This window comes from Cavia porcellus, unplaced genomic scaffold (assembly GCF_034190915.1).
Source record: "Cavia porcellus strain 051 isolate PalLab524CR breed Dunkin Hartley unplaced genomic scaffold, mCavPor4.1 scaffold_6, whole genome shotgun sequence".
Classification (NCBI taxonomy): Eukaryota; Metazoa; Chordata; class Mammalia; order Rodentia; family Caviidae; genus Cavia; species Cavia porcellus.
Genome location: NW_026947489.1, coordinates 85,687,006 through 85,702,988, shown reverse-complemented (window position 1 = coordinate 85,702,988; position 15,983 = coordinate 85,687,006). Strand labels below are relative to the sequence as shown.

Below are 15,983 nucleotides of genomic sequence, written 5' to 3'. Positions count from 1 at the left end.
TGACAATTTTATAATTTTGTTCTTGACGTTCTTTACCAATTTTATGTCTAGGGATTGTGTCATTGTATATTACTGTCCATTTCTTCCCAACTCCAAATTTCATGACATTGCATCAGTAGCTTGCATTCTTCATGATTCTAGTATTTACAACACTACAGGAATTAGCACATGCTACAATTCAGGGTTCTCCTTGCCCCAAAAGCTGGTCATTAGACATTTACCAGTACATCACTGCATAAGGGGCAGAGTAACCTGCTAGTTTCTATTTTTCTGCTGAACTTCATAAATGGAACAGACTATGTAGTTTTCTGTATTGTGGAAAGGGTTATAAAAACTAAAAAAAAAAAAATCTTTTCTTAATGGAAGTTTCCCCTGTAGATATTTCTCAAGTCTTTTCTGGGGTAAGCATCCAAATTATATTGCTAGAACCATAAGCAAGGAAGAAAGAGCTGCTAATTTTATTACTATGTTTAATAGTAGCCTCCTTTTTACATACCTTTGTGTAGGTATATATCAACTCTGTAAGCTACCAGGATATCTGTTATAATTAATGCTATATAAATGAGAAAATTAAAACTTCACAAGACTAATGCTTTATTACTTTCTTATTCAGTTATGAAGAATGTTACATACGAATTCAGATTTTCTGACTACAAATCAAGTGTAAATCCCATTTATATGATTAATGTCATATTCTTTAGTAAAGCCTTATTATGAATTAGAGATCTTTCTCCTTTTCCTCTCCTCCTCCTCCTTCGCCTTCACCTTCTTCTCCTTTCCTTCTTCCCACCCTTGCTGTTTTCTTCACAAGCTATTAGATGCTAAATACTAAATGTATTTGAATTTTCCTAACAGTTACACTAACAAGAGTTTTTCAAGGGCTGGGGTTTAGCTCACAAGCACCTACCAACAAGCGCAAGGTCATGAGTTCGATTAGCTTTGACAAAAAATATCAAGAGTTTTTCAAATGAATCTGGCTCCCATTGAACTGTATCTGAGATTGATGGTATTGTTTCTGCTCATTTTATCCTGATAATTTTCGTTTTCTGATTTCTGTCTGTTTTTGATGTTGCTGTAAGCCGCACAACTCCAGCACCTTTTCATTTTCCATTCTGCTTGGTCAGTGCTTTTTCTCCAACTTACTATGGTCTTCCACGCCCACCATTAACCTTGGCACTGAAAAGCAAAAGGATGGACATAGTATGTGATTTAAAACCACAATACAAGGTAACCTACAATGGTTACCATGATGTCTGTTGTTATCTTCAATAGAATTGTCTGTATCATCAGGCACAATAAAATTGAATATAGCAGTACAGAACAAAGTCAATAAAAACAAAATACTGGAGACATTATAGGACTTCAAAAGAGGGTAATAGGCAAACCAGAATGGTATCATAGTGAATCTTATTGTCTTCAGAGTAGCTGGCTATGCTCTCAGACTTGATACTACCAAACGTAACAGATTCGAATAAAATCAGTCAAAACAAGACAGTGAAAGAAATACACGGCAGACTGTATGCACCTAAGGCCCAGGTGTGTGACTTTCTCTAGGTTTGTGCCCATTCTTACTTGCAAACAAACCTGCATCCAAGTCATTGCTCAGGTGGGCTTCCTGCCTCTCACCTTGTGGAAGCCAAACTCTGCTTTTAATTAGGATAGGGTTCAGCATGTGCAGAGGTTTCCTGTCCTTGACCTCCAGTGGATTTTCACCTAATATCAATCCAGGGTGTTTCCTACACCCTGGACCATTTCTTGGAGTCAGATCAGAGACAGGAGGTGAGGGTAGGAGTTTCTTGCCCCTCCAGAAACAAATAATTCTTCCCCAGGTCACAATAGGCTCCTGTCTTGGGGCATAGGACTGTCTCTTGCTTCTCCCCCATCAGTAACTGCTTCTCCTTTGTATCAGAGGTGTGCCCATATGCTTTCTTCTCATCCCCAGTGTGCCCATGCAGGCCCCAGGACATAGATGGATTTGTCCACCTGCTGTTGCTGTACCTGGAGTCTTTGCAGGCTCAAGGTGAGCACGCACGTCCTGCAATTTCTCTCAGGTCTCCTGTCCTCGCTAGTCTTCCTTGGGAGCCAAGAGCTAGTCAGAACAGGTGTGTTTAGGCCCCGTGTTTAGGCCTCCCAGAGACACCACACTATGATGCTGTGCCATAAGCAGACTTCAAAATGGGTTACAGTATTAGCTGTTTTCTTCTGATCCACTTTTTTTTTTTTCTTTTTCCTTTTTATCGGTACCGGGGATCGAACTCATGACTGCCTGCTTGGAAGGCAGACGCTTATGCCACTGAGCTAAATCCCCAGCCCCCTTCTGATCCACTTTTATGGCAATACTTCATCTTCCTGTGATCTGCCAAGCTGCCGAGGGAGAGTCTGTGTGTTTTGCCCCTCCTAAGAGAGACTTATTGCACTCTGAAATTCAGTCAGGTGAAGAACTCTGTCTTTCTGGGTTGCGGAGATAAAAACATTATTTTAGATTGCTGTATATGATTTTTCCCACATACGACCGAACCTATATTCTTTCACAGCTTTCTTCACCCTAAACAGGGGCAGATCTCCTGCTTCACTTGTTAAGGATTTTCCAAGCAGTTTTGAACTAGGCTGCAGAGCCATGCAGCATCCAGCTACATCTTTTATCACCTTCTCTCCCTTCCTTGCTATGGTGCTCCAGGAGCAGGCATACTCTCTCCCTCTGATCCTCAACTGTGCCGGTCACGTCCCATGGCAGAGCCCCTACAGATGCTGCTCACTTGGCCTGGAAAGTTCTTTACCATGTCTATGCCTGGATGGACCAGCCCCTCCTTCCTCACCTCTGTACCCCCATCTGAATTGGTGCTTCATATATTACTTTCTGATTCTCCTTCATAGCTGGCCAATATCCCATTTTCTGGGTATACTATGTTTCAGCAGCCTCTACTGATGGTCTTTTAGATTATTTCTGAACATATTGATGAGATAAATTGCAAGAAGAACTGCTGAACCTGAGACAGTTCATCCCACTGGTTAAGAACCTGGCTTTTGCCACCAGCCGGCTGTATAACTTTTGGCAGTTTTACAGTCTTTCTCTGCCTCCAATCCATCATTTCTGAAGTAGGAATAATAACAAGACCTCTTATGGATTCATTGTGAGGATTATATTAAGTGTAATTGGTACATGTGGGATTCTTAGAACAGTGGCTAACACTTAGCTATTCAATAAACACCAGCTCTTAGGATTATTAACATTTAAAATTTTAGAGAAGTTGACAAATTTTTCCTCATAAACATTATAATTTTATACTTTCATCAGTATAAGTGACTGTCGCTTCACACCTTCAATACACTGCTGTCAAAACTGCTTCTTAGTCTTTGCTATTCTGATAGGTGAGCATAGTATCTCCAAGTTGTGTGTCACTTACTAAGAGTGAAGTTAAACTTGTTTTCATATGTCTAGGTCAGTTGTGTCTTTCATGTCTGAAATGCTCTATGTGTTGTCTATTTTGTGACTTACTGTATTTCTCATTGATCTTTTTCTTATTTGTAGGAGTTATTTATGTGTTAGAGAGCTTAGCCTTTGTCTGTGCCACGAGTTGCTCTTTCATAGTGTGCCATATGCTTTCTTCATAGTACTTATATTTAATGTCTTTACTTCTGATTATGTTTAAAGCTCTACAGGATTAAAATCTATGTCCTTCTGTATGTTGTTGTATATCAAGCACAAAGCAAAAACACTGATCACATAGCAAATAATTAGTTAATGTTTAGTGAATGCATCATGGGGTAAAATATGACAGAGAGGGTGTTTGATACATAAATAGACTGAGACACTGGAAAGGAAAACATTTTGTATGGAAACATGATGAGTTTGATTTTGGATATGTGGAGTTCTAGGTGACAGCCAGTGTTTTTTAAGTTCAATATGTTCAAGACTTTGACTTTGGCAAGATACTCATGCAAATTTTGGAGTCATCACCATGAAGTTCTTGATTGCAAACAGATGATCTCTGGTGGAAAGAATGTTATGTGAGGATCCACATACAAACATTTCCAATCAGGACCAATTTCAGGTGGTTATAGTTGTCATAACAGTTTTAAAACAAACACAAAAAGGGAAAAATGGAAACATTACATAGTCGCAAGTGTAAAGGTTTTGTGAACGGAGAAACATTTCCATATTTTGAACACTAATGATTATTTCAGAGTATCTATGTTATAATTATATTCAAGGCATTTACTATGAAGAAATGAAAGTTTCGTAGTGTAAAAGCTGTCCATCATAGTCGTATGAGCTTGTGGAGGTCCAAAATGCTCTTTTTTGTATAAAGCCACTTGTGTTTTTCAGTTTGTAATTGGATAGTGATTGTGTTTTCTATTACTGAGCAGAGAGATTAATCATTATTCATTTAGTCTCCAGATCTGGTCTCACACATTACATTAACTGTATGAAAAGTAAGAAACTAGCTAGTCTTCTAAAAGGAAACACTTATTTTCTCAGAACGGGATATTTATGCTAAAATAATCCCTACATATTGCTTAATGCATAGGGATATTTTATGACAACAGTTATTGAATAATCATTGTGATTCAGTTGCATATATCTTAATACATTTGTTATGACATCAGCATTCATACTTACTAGTGGTAAGGAAATAAAGTAAGAATTTTATTCAGTGTCCCAGGATACATCAGATTCCAATATCAATATCAATTTTTAAGTGATCTTATGGATTAAAAACATGATGTAGGGCTGGGGATTTAGCTCAGCAGCATAAGCACCTGCCTGGCAAGTGCAAGGTCATGAGTTCAATTCCTGGTACAAAAAAAAAAAAAAAAAAAACAAAAAAACAAAAAAAAACATGATCTGTAAAGTATACATTTTTCCTTTTCAGTAGAATTTCTGATTTCAGAAATTAGAACAGATATAGTTCTGCTGATCAAACAAGTCATTCAGCAAGCAAAAACCTTTCCACACAAGACAACTTTCTACATAACCTCTAGCCACCTTTGCCTTTTTAAAATCAGAAATCTTAGCGTTTCTGAGCATATTTTGTGATAAAGCAAAGTTCTTATGCACTGTCATCGATTCTTCCCCACCAATAGAGGACTTGTCAATAATGAATGAAGTAATCTATAAAAAAATGCAGGAAGTATGAAAAAGGAAGTAAGTCCAGTTGAACCAGTGTGGCAGTGTCTGTCCTGGTTGACTTAAGTGCTGGCTGTGGGCTCCAGAGGACAGGTCTACAGTGTCACTTCAGGGGCTGGTCAGAAGCCAATCATTTGGTTATGCAGAGTTCTCCGAAGTGCTTATTTTCTACTTAGAATAGGAGCATTTTTTCAATAGGAAAGTGAAAGGGTTTTGCCCTAGAATAAATTACAGGACATTATGGTGGTGGAAGGCAAAATCAGGAATGTTTACCCTGAGGTCACTTCCTCCTTCCCCTATTACAACTTCCTTTTTCCTTTCCCAGTGCATGGGAAGAAAATTCCAATCAGCATCTTGAGCATCATCAATGCCCGCCCTAAGCACCACATCCGTTCTAAGGTTATATATGCCCCATAGGCCCACCCAAATCCAGGCAGAGGAGAAAGCCAGACTGTTGTTGGTTGTAGACTCCTGTCTACGTCCTTGGAATAAAGGACACTTTTACTTTTTCTTATGTTCTGTTCCTTTATTGTGCCAAAAAAACTCCAACAGGGAGAATGTAGAAATTTTTGCAGTTGGTCTCTTTTTATGCAACTTGTATTAAAAGACTGAAAATCAACATAAAGCTTTTTTATTGTTATTTGCTTGTTTTTCTTAGTTACAAAGGCTCCTAAAAGCTGATTTTCAGAATAGTCTTTTAAAAGAGCTGAATGGCCATAGAATAAAGTGTTACATCATTTGGGAAGTTAAACTGTTTCCATGCTTTTTCTCTACTCCTTGATTTTACTTGGGGGAATGGAAGTCCAGGATTTGTTATTAAAGCTCAGATATTTTCCAAAGGGTAGGCAACCTGAACAATGGAGTGTTTTCTTTTCTTTTCTTTTCTTTTTTTTAAGGAGGGTGTTTTCTTTCGTTTGTTGATGTATGCTGTTGCCATCAAAGGAACCATCATAGGCTAGTGTCAAACCGATCCAGAAGGTTAGTAGTTAGGGATGGAGTAAAGGAGTGTGTTTTAGATAGGGACCAGCCAAAATTAGCATGTAAGAGACCATGGCTGCCTCAACCAGGGACCGTCTCTTGGTGTAATCAGGGCAAAAATATACTCATTTATAGAATATGGCCATAGATTGCTTGCTTACTTCATTCCATATCTCTTTTTAGCTAATTATTCTCGATCCTATTACAGAATTGGAACCTAAGTTTAGCAAACTGGCCCTTTATGTTTAGTGCACAAAACTCTTAATTAACGAAGTAAAATGCCACAATCCATTGTAAATCACTTTGCTAAACTTTCCAACTTAATAAGAAATTTTGTCTTGTCCAAAAGCTACTTTCAGACCCCTGCTGATCTGTCAGGCATGCACGATTCCCTGTGGAGCTGAGTGAAAGAAAGTAAAGGGAGCCAATTAAAGAAACTCTGAGCCGGAATAGACAAGCAGAGGCCATCTTGTCCATCCTTCTGCCTCCAGGCAAAAACCATCCGCGGCAACACAAATTTTTTGCTTGAATCCTGCTGACAAAAATGTTCCCCACATGTAAATGACAAGTCATAATCCAGTTATTGCAACGGAAGCAGATTGTTAAGTGTTCAAGACTTATTTATTGTGTTGTAAAGATGCTGAGCATAAAGCTCATTGAATTGTCTTAATTCTCCCTTTCTGGAAAGTTATTTTGTGCAAAAAAATGTACTGAAATAATTGTCCAAATAGGGGGAGGTTTGTGTCCAGGAAATACAGTCATCTTCGTCATCTTATTAAGTGTATTTTTGGTTTTCTTTCACTCTAGGCCTACCTTACGGGTGGGAGGAAGCTTACACAGCAGATGGGATCAAGTACTTCATCAAGTAAGTACAAGCATCTCAACCAAGTAAGCAAATTTCCTCACATCTGGAGAGAACCTGGAAGTTGCAGAATAATCAGCAAAACCAAGAAACACTCTTGGAGGTTACAAAAATTAGAAACAAGAAATGAAGCCTCACCATTTTCATTGCATGTGATTTAAATGCTAATATCAGATATCACTAGTGGGGAGGGTACGTAGGAACAATTTCAAGGGACACAAAAAAATGGGGAGAAGATTATTATTTGAACGTAAATATACTAGCTGCCTGAATTCACTTGCTGGCTAATAGTACTAATATTTATGAAAAGTTAATATCTAATGAAAAAGTCCACCTTTCATGTCTTAAAATTTCTCAGCAACAATGCAAAAATGAATCACGATGTTTTGTTTTCCAGTGTATACAGACCATTCATTCTGCAAACGTATTTGAGCATTTACTGGTAGCCAGGCAGTGTTCCAGATCCTGGAGATACAGGAGTGAAATATGTAGACTGGTTCCCTAATATAAAACTTATATAATAGCAAGATGAGACAGACAGTAAATAACTGAAGGCAAGACCTGAAAGCATGAAGAGGAATGGATTTTGTAGTTGCCGGAGTGGGTAGTTTTGCCCTGCAGAGCAGTGTGGTATATTCCCACCACCTTCTGAGTAACTCCTGTTACATCAGAGTCAGTGTAGGGGAGAAGGGACAAAGGGAATCCCAACAGACACTTGAGACCATGTGAAACCCCTGTGTATTTTTCTTCCTATACATTTTTTGGAGAAAGAGATAGACATGTCCTTGCTTTCCTTTGTCATGTGCAAATACTTTGCAGATTAGAGAGTTTCAGTATCCAGACTTGGGATTATCAAGCCTTCTAACCTTTCAAAGGTTTCCTTGTCTCTCTTAACCTCAATTTTCTGATTATAAAATAAGAGAAACATTACCGCCTAATGTTAGGTACCTGGCACACAACACTGAACGCAAGAGATGACCAGTAAATAGTTACTGTTTTACAATATGGAGAAACCATCATGGGGCACTGAGAAATCATACCACCTTTCAAAAGACTTCAGAAGTTTCACCTGGCGGGGTTTTCATGGTGCAGTTTTTTTGTCATCTCTTTGATTAATAAAGCAAAAGTGCACTTAATGGGACATAAAGAAAGAGAAGGAACTTCAAGTTTTGCACTGGTTACCAGGTAATGCTTAACAGTGACACATATGCGAAGTGTATTTTTCTGTAAACTGTATCATCTAATCCTCTGTACAATCTGGGAAGTAGATGTTACTTGGCTCTTATTTATGGTGTTGTGATGGTGGTGAGTTGCTCATGTCTGCCTTCTTAAAGGACCCCCAAAGAAAAGCAAAGGAAGGAAAGCTAGCATTCATTATTAATTGGGGTTCCACATTCAATGACCTTTGAAAAACTGTCAATAAATAAGTCTCAGTCCTCAAGGGAACTCATTTACCTAAGCTTAGCTGTCTATCAATACATCCTCACACAGAGTTAAATGTCAGAGCCTGTCATAAGAAGCGATACTGTGGTGCTTAAGGTGGATGTCAACTTGATTGGCTTTGGAATCCACCCAGAGAACTGGTAGAGCACACTTCTGGTTTTAGCTGGGTGGATCATGAAGCCATGGCTTTAGGGTCTATGGTCCCTGGCTCCTTTTTCTGGGGCTTTGTTGACCTGCTCTTTCCATGCCACCATGAACTTTCCATGCCACTTTCCTCCACCACATCCTTCCATCATGATGCTTCTGCCCTGGATCAGCTAACTATGGACTAAGTCCCCTTAAAACATGAACCAAGTTAAACCTTTCGTTCTTTGCACTATGAGTCTTGGGTACTGTTTTCCAGCAATGGAAAAGCTGACTGATAAAGAAACTAAGGGCACAGTTGACCTCAACAACAACAAAAATGTCAGTTTATCTTACTTCCCAGTACCCAGCTGACCCATACAACCTAGAACAGCAGTCTAGGGCTGAGTTCCTATTACAGCAGAGAGACTACAAGCCGAGGAGTATAGAGAAATGAAAAGCAGTCACCAAACTCTAGGGCTCCCTGGATATCCGACTGTGGAAGGAGGAGAAAAAAAGAAAGTCTATTCACCCAGTCCCCTTTCCTCATTCAGAGACACCCCAAAGGCTGTGTGCTAGAAGTCCGTCCAGTTCTCATTTATCGTACTCTTGATACATGAAGAAAAGGAAAAGAAAAGGGTGCTAAAATAAGTTCTCCAAAGTACATTGGTGAATATCATTGTCTCACCATTACAGATGAAGCAACTGTTTGTTAAGGAGGCTAAATTCATCAAGGGCACGTGTAAAATCACAGAGCCAAACTTCAGATTCCAGGTTGTTGGCTCTAAAAACACCCCTCCTACACACATTCTTGATCTGCGCCACCTCCCCTTCCTTATTTTAAAGTTGTCTGTTGACATGTGACAAGAGAGACATTTTAAACAGATTTTGGTTTAGGAAGAGCTCTATACTTTACCCACTTTAAAATAGCAGAGTAGCAACTTCGTTCTAAGAATAAGAAGTCATCTTCTGGAGGTTAGAAAGGTCAAAGAGTAAAACTAAGGGTATCTCACAAAACACCAGTGCCTCCTCCACCCCACCTGATGGAGGAATGGGGTGCCTGCAGTAAGTTATGTTTTTGTTAGTGCTTAACCCCATTCGAGCACAAAGACTTGGTTTTACTGTACCTGCAGAAAGTCTTACTTTAATATGTATTTCATACTTCCCTGCCTCCTTGTGTAGAGCCCACGGAACGAAATCATTAGGAACATCAATAGTGATACATAATTGTTAGGTCTGAGAAGAAGGGAGAAGATGGGAAGAGGGGAAAGAGGTCCGTGGAAGGAGTAGAGTGGACGGCCATGAAAGTAGTGGGCAGCGGTAGCTGCATAGGTAAAAAATATAAAATATAAGTAACCTTTATTTCGGGAATGCGGGGAGAGACCCCCCCGCCCCCGGCCCCAGGGCGCAGCATCTCCACTGCACCCGGGGCCGGTGGTCTTTCTCTGGAACACACTCTCCCTTTCTCCTCCTTCTTCTTCTTCTTTTCTCTTCTTCTCTAACACGTGGAGTCAGGCCCATAAGTAGCCTCTGTCTGGGGTGGACCCCAAGGGGCATTAGGGATGCACAGGTATTTCATTGGCACACGTTTTGGCGCCAGGGTTACAGGGATGGGGGTATAGGGCTACAGGCAAATCTATAGGGCTGCGGCTTTTCCTGGTTAAAGTGTCCGGTCTGGGCCAGCAACTCTTTCAATAATACAGTCAATTTTTCCAGGAATACCACTCTATATCCCCCAGCACAGAGGCTTAGCGTTCATCTTTCACCCTTCTCAAGTGCTTGCCGCAGCTCTTCCCCAGGAGTTTCATATTTGAAGAGGCCCATAGATAATCAGCTAATTTGAATTGCTTGTGTACAGACCTTGACTATGGGTCTGCAGAGGCTCTTATGTGAGTCAAGTTTTGGTGTAGGTGGATTTGATTACAGGAAGGCCATGTGGTAGGAAGGAAAGAGGAGTACACATGGGCTTTGACCTTGGAGAAGCTGGGATTCAAAGGCTTATGCCTCCTAGAATAGCTAAACGGCCTCGGCCATTGTTTCTTTAACATCTCTAGGCTTTCATTTCCACATTTGTAAAATGGAAAGTGTATTAGGACTTCAGAGAGTTCCTGATCCAGAGCAAATGAGCTGATGTATAGAAGCAAGTTTTTCACAGCGCCTGCCTCCAAGTAGACAGTTTGGCCTCTGTACTCCTCCCCTCAACATTTTGATGGGAGGTTTTTAATCACATTCACTTAGGTGATACTGTCAGATAAAGTCTTCATAAACAAAGATCTATTCATATCTTTTAAAGAAGTGTTTAGTATATGGTTTGTTTTTGTATTTATCCTTGTAAGGCCCCAACCAAAACTTTGAGCCTGAAGAGCCTATGTTAACTCTTGATGGGGGAGTGGTTCATTAATAGGTGGATGATGCTTGGGAGGCAAGAAATAACAGATAATTAACTCAGAAGATTGGCTCTCTCATCTTGGTTTCAAAAGAACAATGCCCAAAGTCACCCTCCCAGAACATGGAAAGAGATGATGGTCTGTATGCATCTGATCTCCTCCCAGACACTGGCATCTGTCTTGTCTTCTCAGAAACTGAACTGTGACTTTGGATGGAATTCAGGCTTCAGGCAAGGGAATGGCCGTCAGTACTAGCTCCAGAACAGCCAAGTGTGTGTAGTCCCCACATCAGCTATGTATCTGTTAATACTTTGTCACCTGTTTAATGCTAAAGAAAAGAGCATGGTGTAACCTGGTGTAAACAAATCTAAACAGTGTTGGTATTGTTAGAGCCAGGATTTCAAAGAATTAATAAATACATATGATTCTGTATATTGTGTATGTGCAGAGAGGCATACATGTGTGTAGGCAAACTCACCTACCAGAAATATGTATGTAAATCTATAAATATATGTATTTGTATAAAATACAGTAGTTCATTCTAGGATATTTTTTTCTTGTGTTCTCCTTAGAGAAAAATTTTCAACAATCTTAAACTTTTTAACAAATGTCCATTGTCTTGAGGGTGCTATAATGAAGTTATCTGATTAACATGATCTTTTTGCCACCCAACTTCATATCTTCCCCTGAAAGTTGTAGATCATTACAGATTTGTAATATTCCTTTGGTATAATTCCTCTTTCAGGTTCCTATTATATATATACAGGATTATAATCATTATGAGTTACATTTGTTAGTAAAACTGAATTTATTACAAACTAGACATGGTTGCTAATTACTTTCATTATGTCTTTCTACTAAAAGACTCACTCACACTTGCTTTGATCAACAATCATACTTATACTTCCTATTTTTACATAGTAATTTTTTCCCAAATTTTTCCAATTAAAACAATACACATTTATTTGCTCATGGAATTTCAGAGCCTCAGGAATAATCAACTCCTCTGGATAATTGTGGCACACACTCCATCTCCTTGGGTTCCTAGTATTTCTCAGATTATTTGTTAACTGACACAGAGAAACCAAAGAGGGGGCTTAGTGGGCTGGTGAGAGACTTGCTCCAAGCTCACCCATGAGGCTGTGGGCAGAGGTCTCCGTTCTCATCATATCACAGCCATGTAGGGCCATAGGGCTGCTCATGATGCAGCAGCTGGCTTTTTCCAGAGCAAGAGATAAAACACACACAGACAAAAGCTGCACTAGCTTTTACAACCAATCCTAGTTATATAGTCATGCTATAAGCTTGCTTTTGGTCATGCAGCCCAACTGTAGTACAGGAAAGGAGAAGACTGCACAAGACTGTGGATTCCAGGGTGCAGCGTTCATGGAAACACACCTCAGAGGATGCTTACCAAAATGTTATTTCCCAATGCAGTGTACATTAAAATGTAATTTGTGTGCATCTATAATAAATGTACATACTCCAGAGTTTCTCAGTTTGATATACTTGCTTGCAATATTCATTATAGTGTTAGTGATATTTCAAGTAGGCACAATCATTTGTTTTAAAAAAGTTACTTAAGCTTGATTTATAATTCTGCATTCATTCATTTGGATTACATGCTTTTATATCAGATTCTAAAATCTGATGTATTGTTCGTCATGTTATTAATTCCATGCTTCACTAGGAAGCATAAAACATTACAAGTGCGTATCAGTAGATCCTTGGAAATGTGTGATTTTTGAAGAAAATGAAAGTTTCATCTACAGTAAGGAAGGCAAATAGATTTCACCTACACCAACTCTCAGTTAATAACAGCTATCTCAAGTGTTGTCTTGAGAATTCTCAGGCCGTATTCCACCTTGCTAATGCAGACCTTGATCAGTTACAGATTCCTGCCCTGGGTCCAGAGCAGTGAGAGGAGTAATGTCCATGACATGGGCCTTGTATTTGCAGTCTTGGTCTTTCTGAACATATTGCTAATACAGACACTCTGCCAGGATGAACAACAGTAATGCAGCTATGAGGTTGGAATAACAAAATAAACAATGACAACCACCATTCTCCACCATTTCCTATAAGCTGTTCAGTATTTACAAGATTTGCTTTAATAGCTGTAAAGCAGAACTAATTTCGAATGGAAATAGTTTTGTTTCTTTCCAGTCAGAGTTCATCAATGGTCATATGTACTCAGATAGACCTGGAGTAGATTGGGCTGCTAGGTTGTTCCCAGGTAGGAGAAAATGTGGATGATGCCCTATCTATGGATAAAATTCATTTTTGTCAGTCTACTGCATTAATCAAAAGCTTCAGTTTCTTTTCATCATTTCACTTAGAAAATAAAAATAGAAAATAAGATTTGAGGTTCAAAGATTTTTTTAGGACCTTCAAATATGTAAATCCTGTCTTAATTCATTCTAATGCAGTTAGAAATTAGGGAGCATTAAGAAGGAGAAATGAAGACGTAGGGATGGTTTCTGGGCTGGAAATGAAATACTGCTACTTTTGTCTTTCCCCAAATCCTTGGCAGATTATTAGCTTAGTGGGTATTGTCAAGAGCCCTCTCCCCAGAAGACCTCATGAACTTAGCTGCTTTGGTTCATTTCCAGTGAGTTAGGATATGTCCATCAACAGATGAATAGGATCTAAAGCTCATCTGATGAGATGTCAAGACAGTTTCTAAGCAGCTGACTTCAGACTAGATGAAGAGAACACATGTGGGTGTTTCATTGTTCTGCATATCTGAGAATAAGGGGAGGGCTTATTTTTTTGAGGGCTAAAGATCTCACCCAGGGGCTTCATGTAGTGCTGGGGAAGTGCTCTACCACTGAGCTACACCCCTAGTCCCAGCATTTCATTCTTAGTGAGACTATGGAGAACTCACAGAGAACTTTAAGGAGGCAGTATGGGCCTTTTTAATATTTTGTCCCCAAACATGGCCTATCTACAAATAAAGTTATTAGGTACTGAAATCTCTAGTTCAATTTCAAAGCTATAGCTACCCATTTGATACCTGGTTTGCAGCATCCTTTATTGAGCATGGACTTGGTATGTACAGAGGCTGAACGTTTATCTAAGGAACAAATATTGTTGGCAATTTGGGGAAGCAGTTGATGAAGGATGTGCATTCGTATCTGCTAAATCTGAGTTCTAACGTTTATGCCATTACTTTTGAGTATGTCTTTGGCACCAGTGAGTTATTTCAAATCTTGAATTATAATTTCTAGCTCCTGAAATTATTTTGAATATCAAATGAAATGGAGCATAAAGCTCCTGGCAGAATACCTGGCACATGGTGAGTGTTTAACAGATGTTATTTCCCTTTTCCTTCCCTTACTTTATTGCTGTTTGCAGTGAAGCAATTTTAAATAGTAACATTCGCACCGCTGCAATAGAAACCAGTAGCTAAAACTTACACTGCTGCCACTCTATGGTCAGGCAAAAGCCCTGTGATAGGAACGGCAAGGTTGCATTGAGCAGGAGCCTGAGACAGCTTGCCCGGGATTTTCTATAAATACCTACAAAGCAGTGTAGGACTATGAAATGCTGTAGGAGAAATTGTCATTTAAGTGAAAAGCCAGCCAGCTGGGTTTGGTTATTCAGAATGACAAAGCCATTGAAATGAATAAAACATGCAGATCTAGACATCCAGCACCATGCTCTTTTTTCCCCCCAGTTAAGCAGTGACAGGTGTAACGTAGATGTGAAGCAGGTTCTCCAGGATTTCACTGGGCTACTATGAGAATATCCTCAGAGATTGCTTAAAGTGCTTTAGAAATTTGTTACCTTTCTGGGCTTAGACTTCCTTTAGCCGGATGCAGTATTCTGTCTGCCTCCAGACTCTTATCTTAGGTTAATCAACAAATACCAATTATTTTTTATCATTTTTCCTTCCAATTTTAGTTGCTCTATTAGCATAGGTAGCTAAAACAACAAAAGTTTATTTTCTCACAGATCTGGGATCCAGAAGTCCAAAATCAAGGTGTCGGCAGGGTTGGTGTGTGGTGAGACTCTCTCCTGGACAGCTCCATCTGTAATAGCTGCTTTTCCCTTCATTACTTTCTAAAAGATGTCTGGTAGGGGTTTTTTCCCCCCCATCCATAGATTATCTGCCTAAGGCCATAATCTTTCTTGCTACATGTTTACAAAGTTTTAGGCACACTGGCAATAAATCAATCCAAACCAGTGCCTTTGCCTGTAGGCTCTAGTTTTTGTAGAAGAAGCAGTTGAGGAAAAATGAATTGTGGTGGGCAGAATAATGCCTCCCCTAAGGGCCAGTCCTAGTCTCAGATGCTGGGAATATGTTAGGTTGTGTGCTATAGGGGAATTAATATTGCAAATGGAATTAAAGTTGTTAATCACCTACCCTCAAAATAGAATTACCTAGATTATTGGGGGTGGTGGTGGTGTAGTCTAACATGAGTCCTTAACAGTACAAGAGAGAGGCAGAAGAGTTAGATTCAGAAATGAGATAATGGATGCAGAATTCCTAGATAAGCCATGGCACTAGTTTTGAAGATGGGGCCATGAGCCATAGAATTCAGGTGGCTTTTAGAAGCTGAAAAAGCAATGCAAGGAGTCTCCCTAAGAACCCCCAGAAAGGAATGTAGCCTTGCTGAAGCCTTGACTATAACCCACTAGCACCCAAGTCAGACTTCTGAATGACAGATCTGTAAGCTAATAAATACATTGCAGCCTCTTTAAGCTACTAAATCTGTGATAATTAGTTCAATGATATGAAAGTAATGCAGGGAGTCAGAGGTAGAGGAGCAAGGGTAGAGGGTTATGGTATACCTAAAATGGTTCAGGCATGGAACTTGTACAGGCTATCTCTTTAAAAAATAGGATGGAGTTTTGCTATGTAGTTTAGGCTGGCCTTGAACTCTATGTAGCCCAGTCTAGCCTTGAACTCACAACAATCCTCCTACCTCAGCTTCCTCAGTGTTTGGGTTACAGGCGTGTCCCACCATGCCAGGCTATCTCTTCAAAAAGCTTCTTATGCAGGTATTATATGTGGTCTAGATTAGGAAACTGAGACTCAGAATTTAAGTAACTTTTG

The 15,983-nt window shown here is 39.5% G+C and overlaps 1 protein-coding gene across 4 annotated transcripts in view; it reads left to right on the top strand.

The window, feature by feature from the left end:
• Stxbp4 (syntaxin binding protein 4) overlaps window positions 1-15,983 on the top strand; it is a 166,123-nt gene that overhangs the window by 137,300 nt on the left and 12,840 nt on the right. For all 4 annotated transcript variants that reach the window (XM_013149495.3, XM_063251295.1, XM_003466829.5 and 1 more), the window contains one exon: window positions 6,914-6,971. In XM_013149495.3, the coding sequence (XP_013004949.1) occupies window positions 6,914-6,971 (58 nt within the window). The remainder of the gene's footprint in view (window positions 1-6,913; window positions 6,972-15,983) is intronic.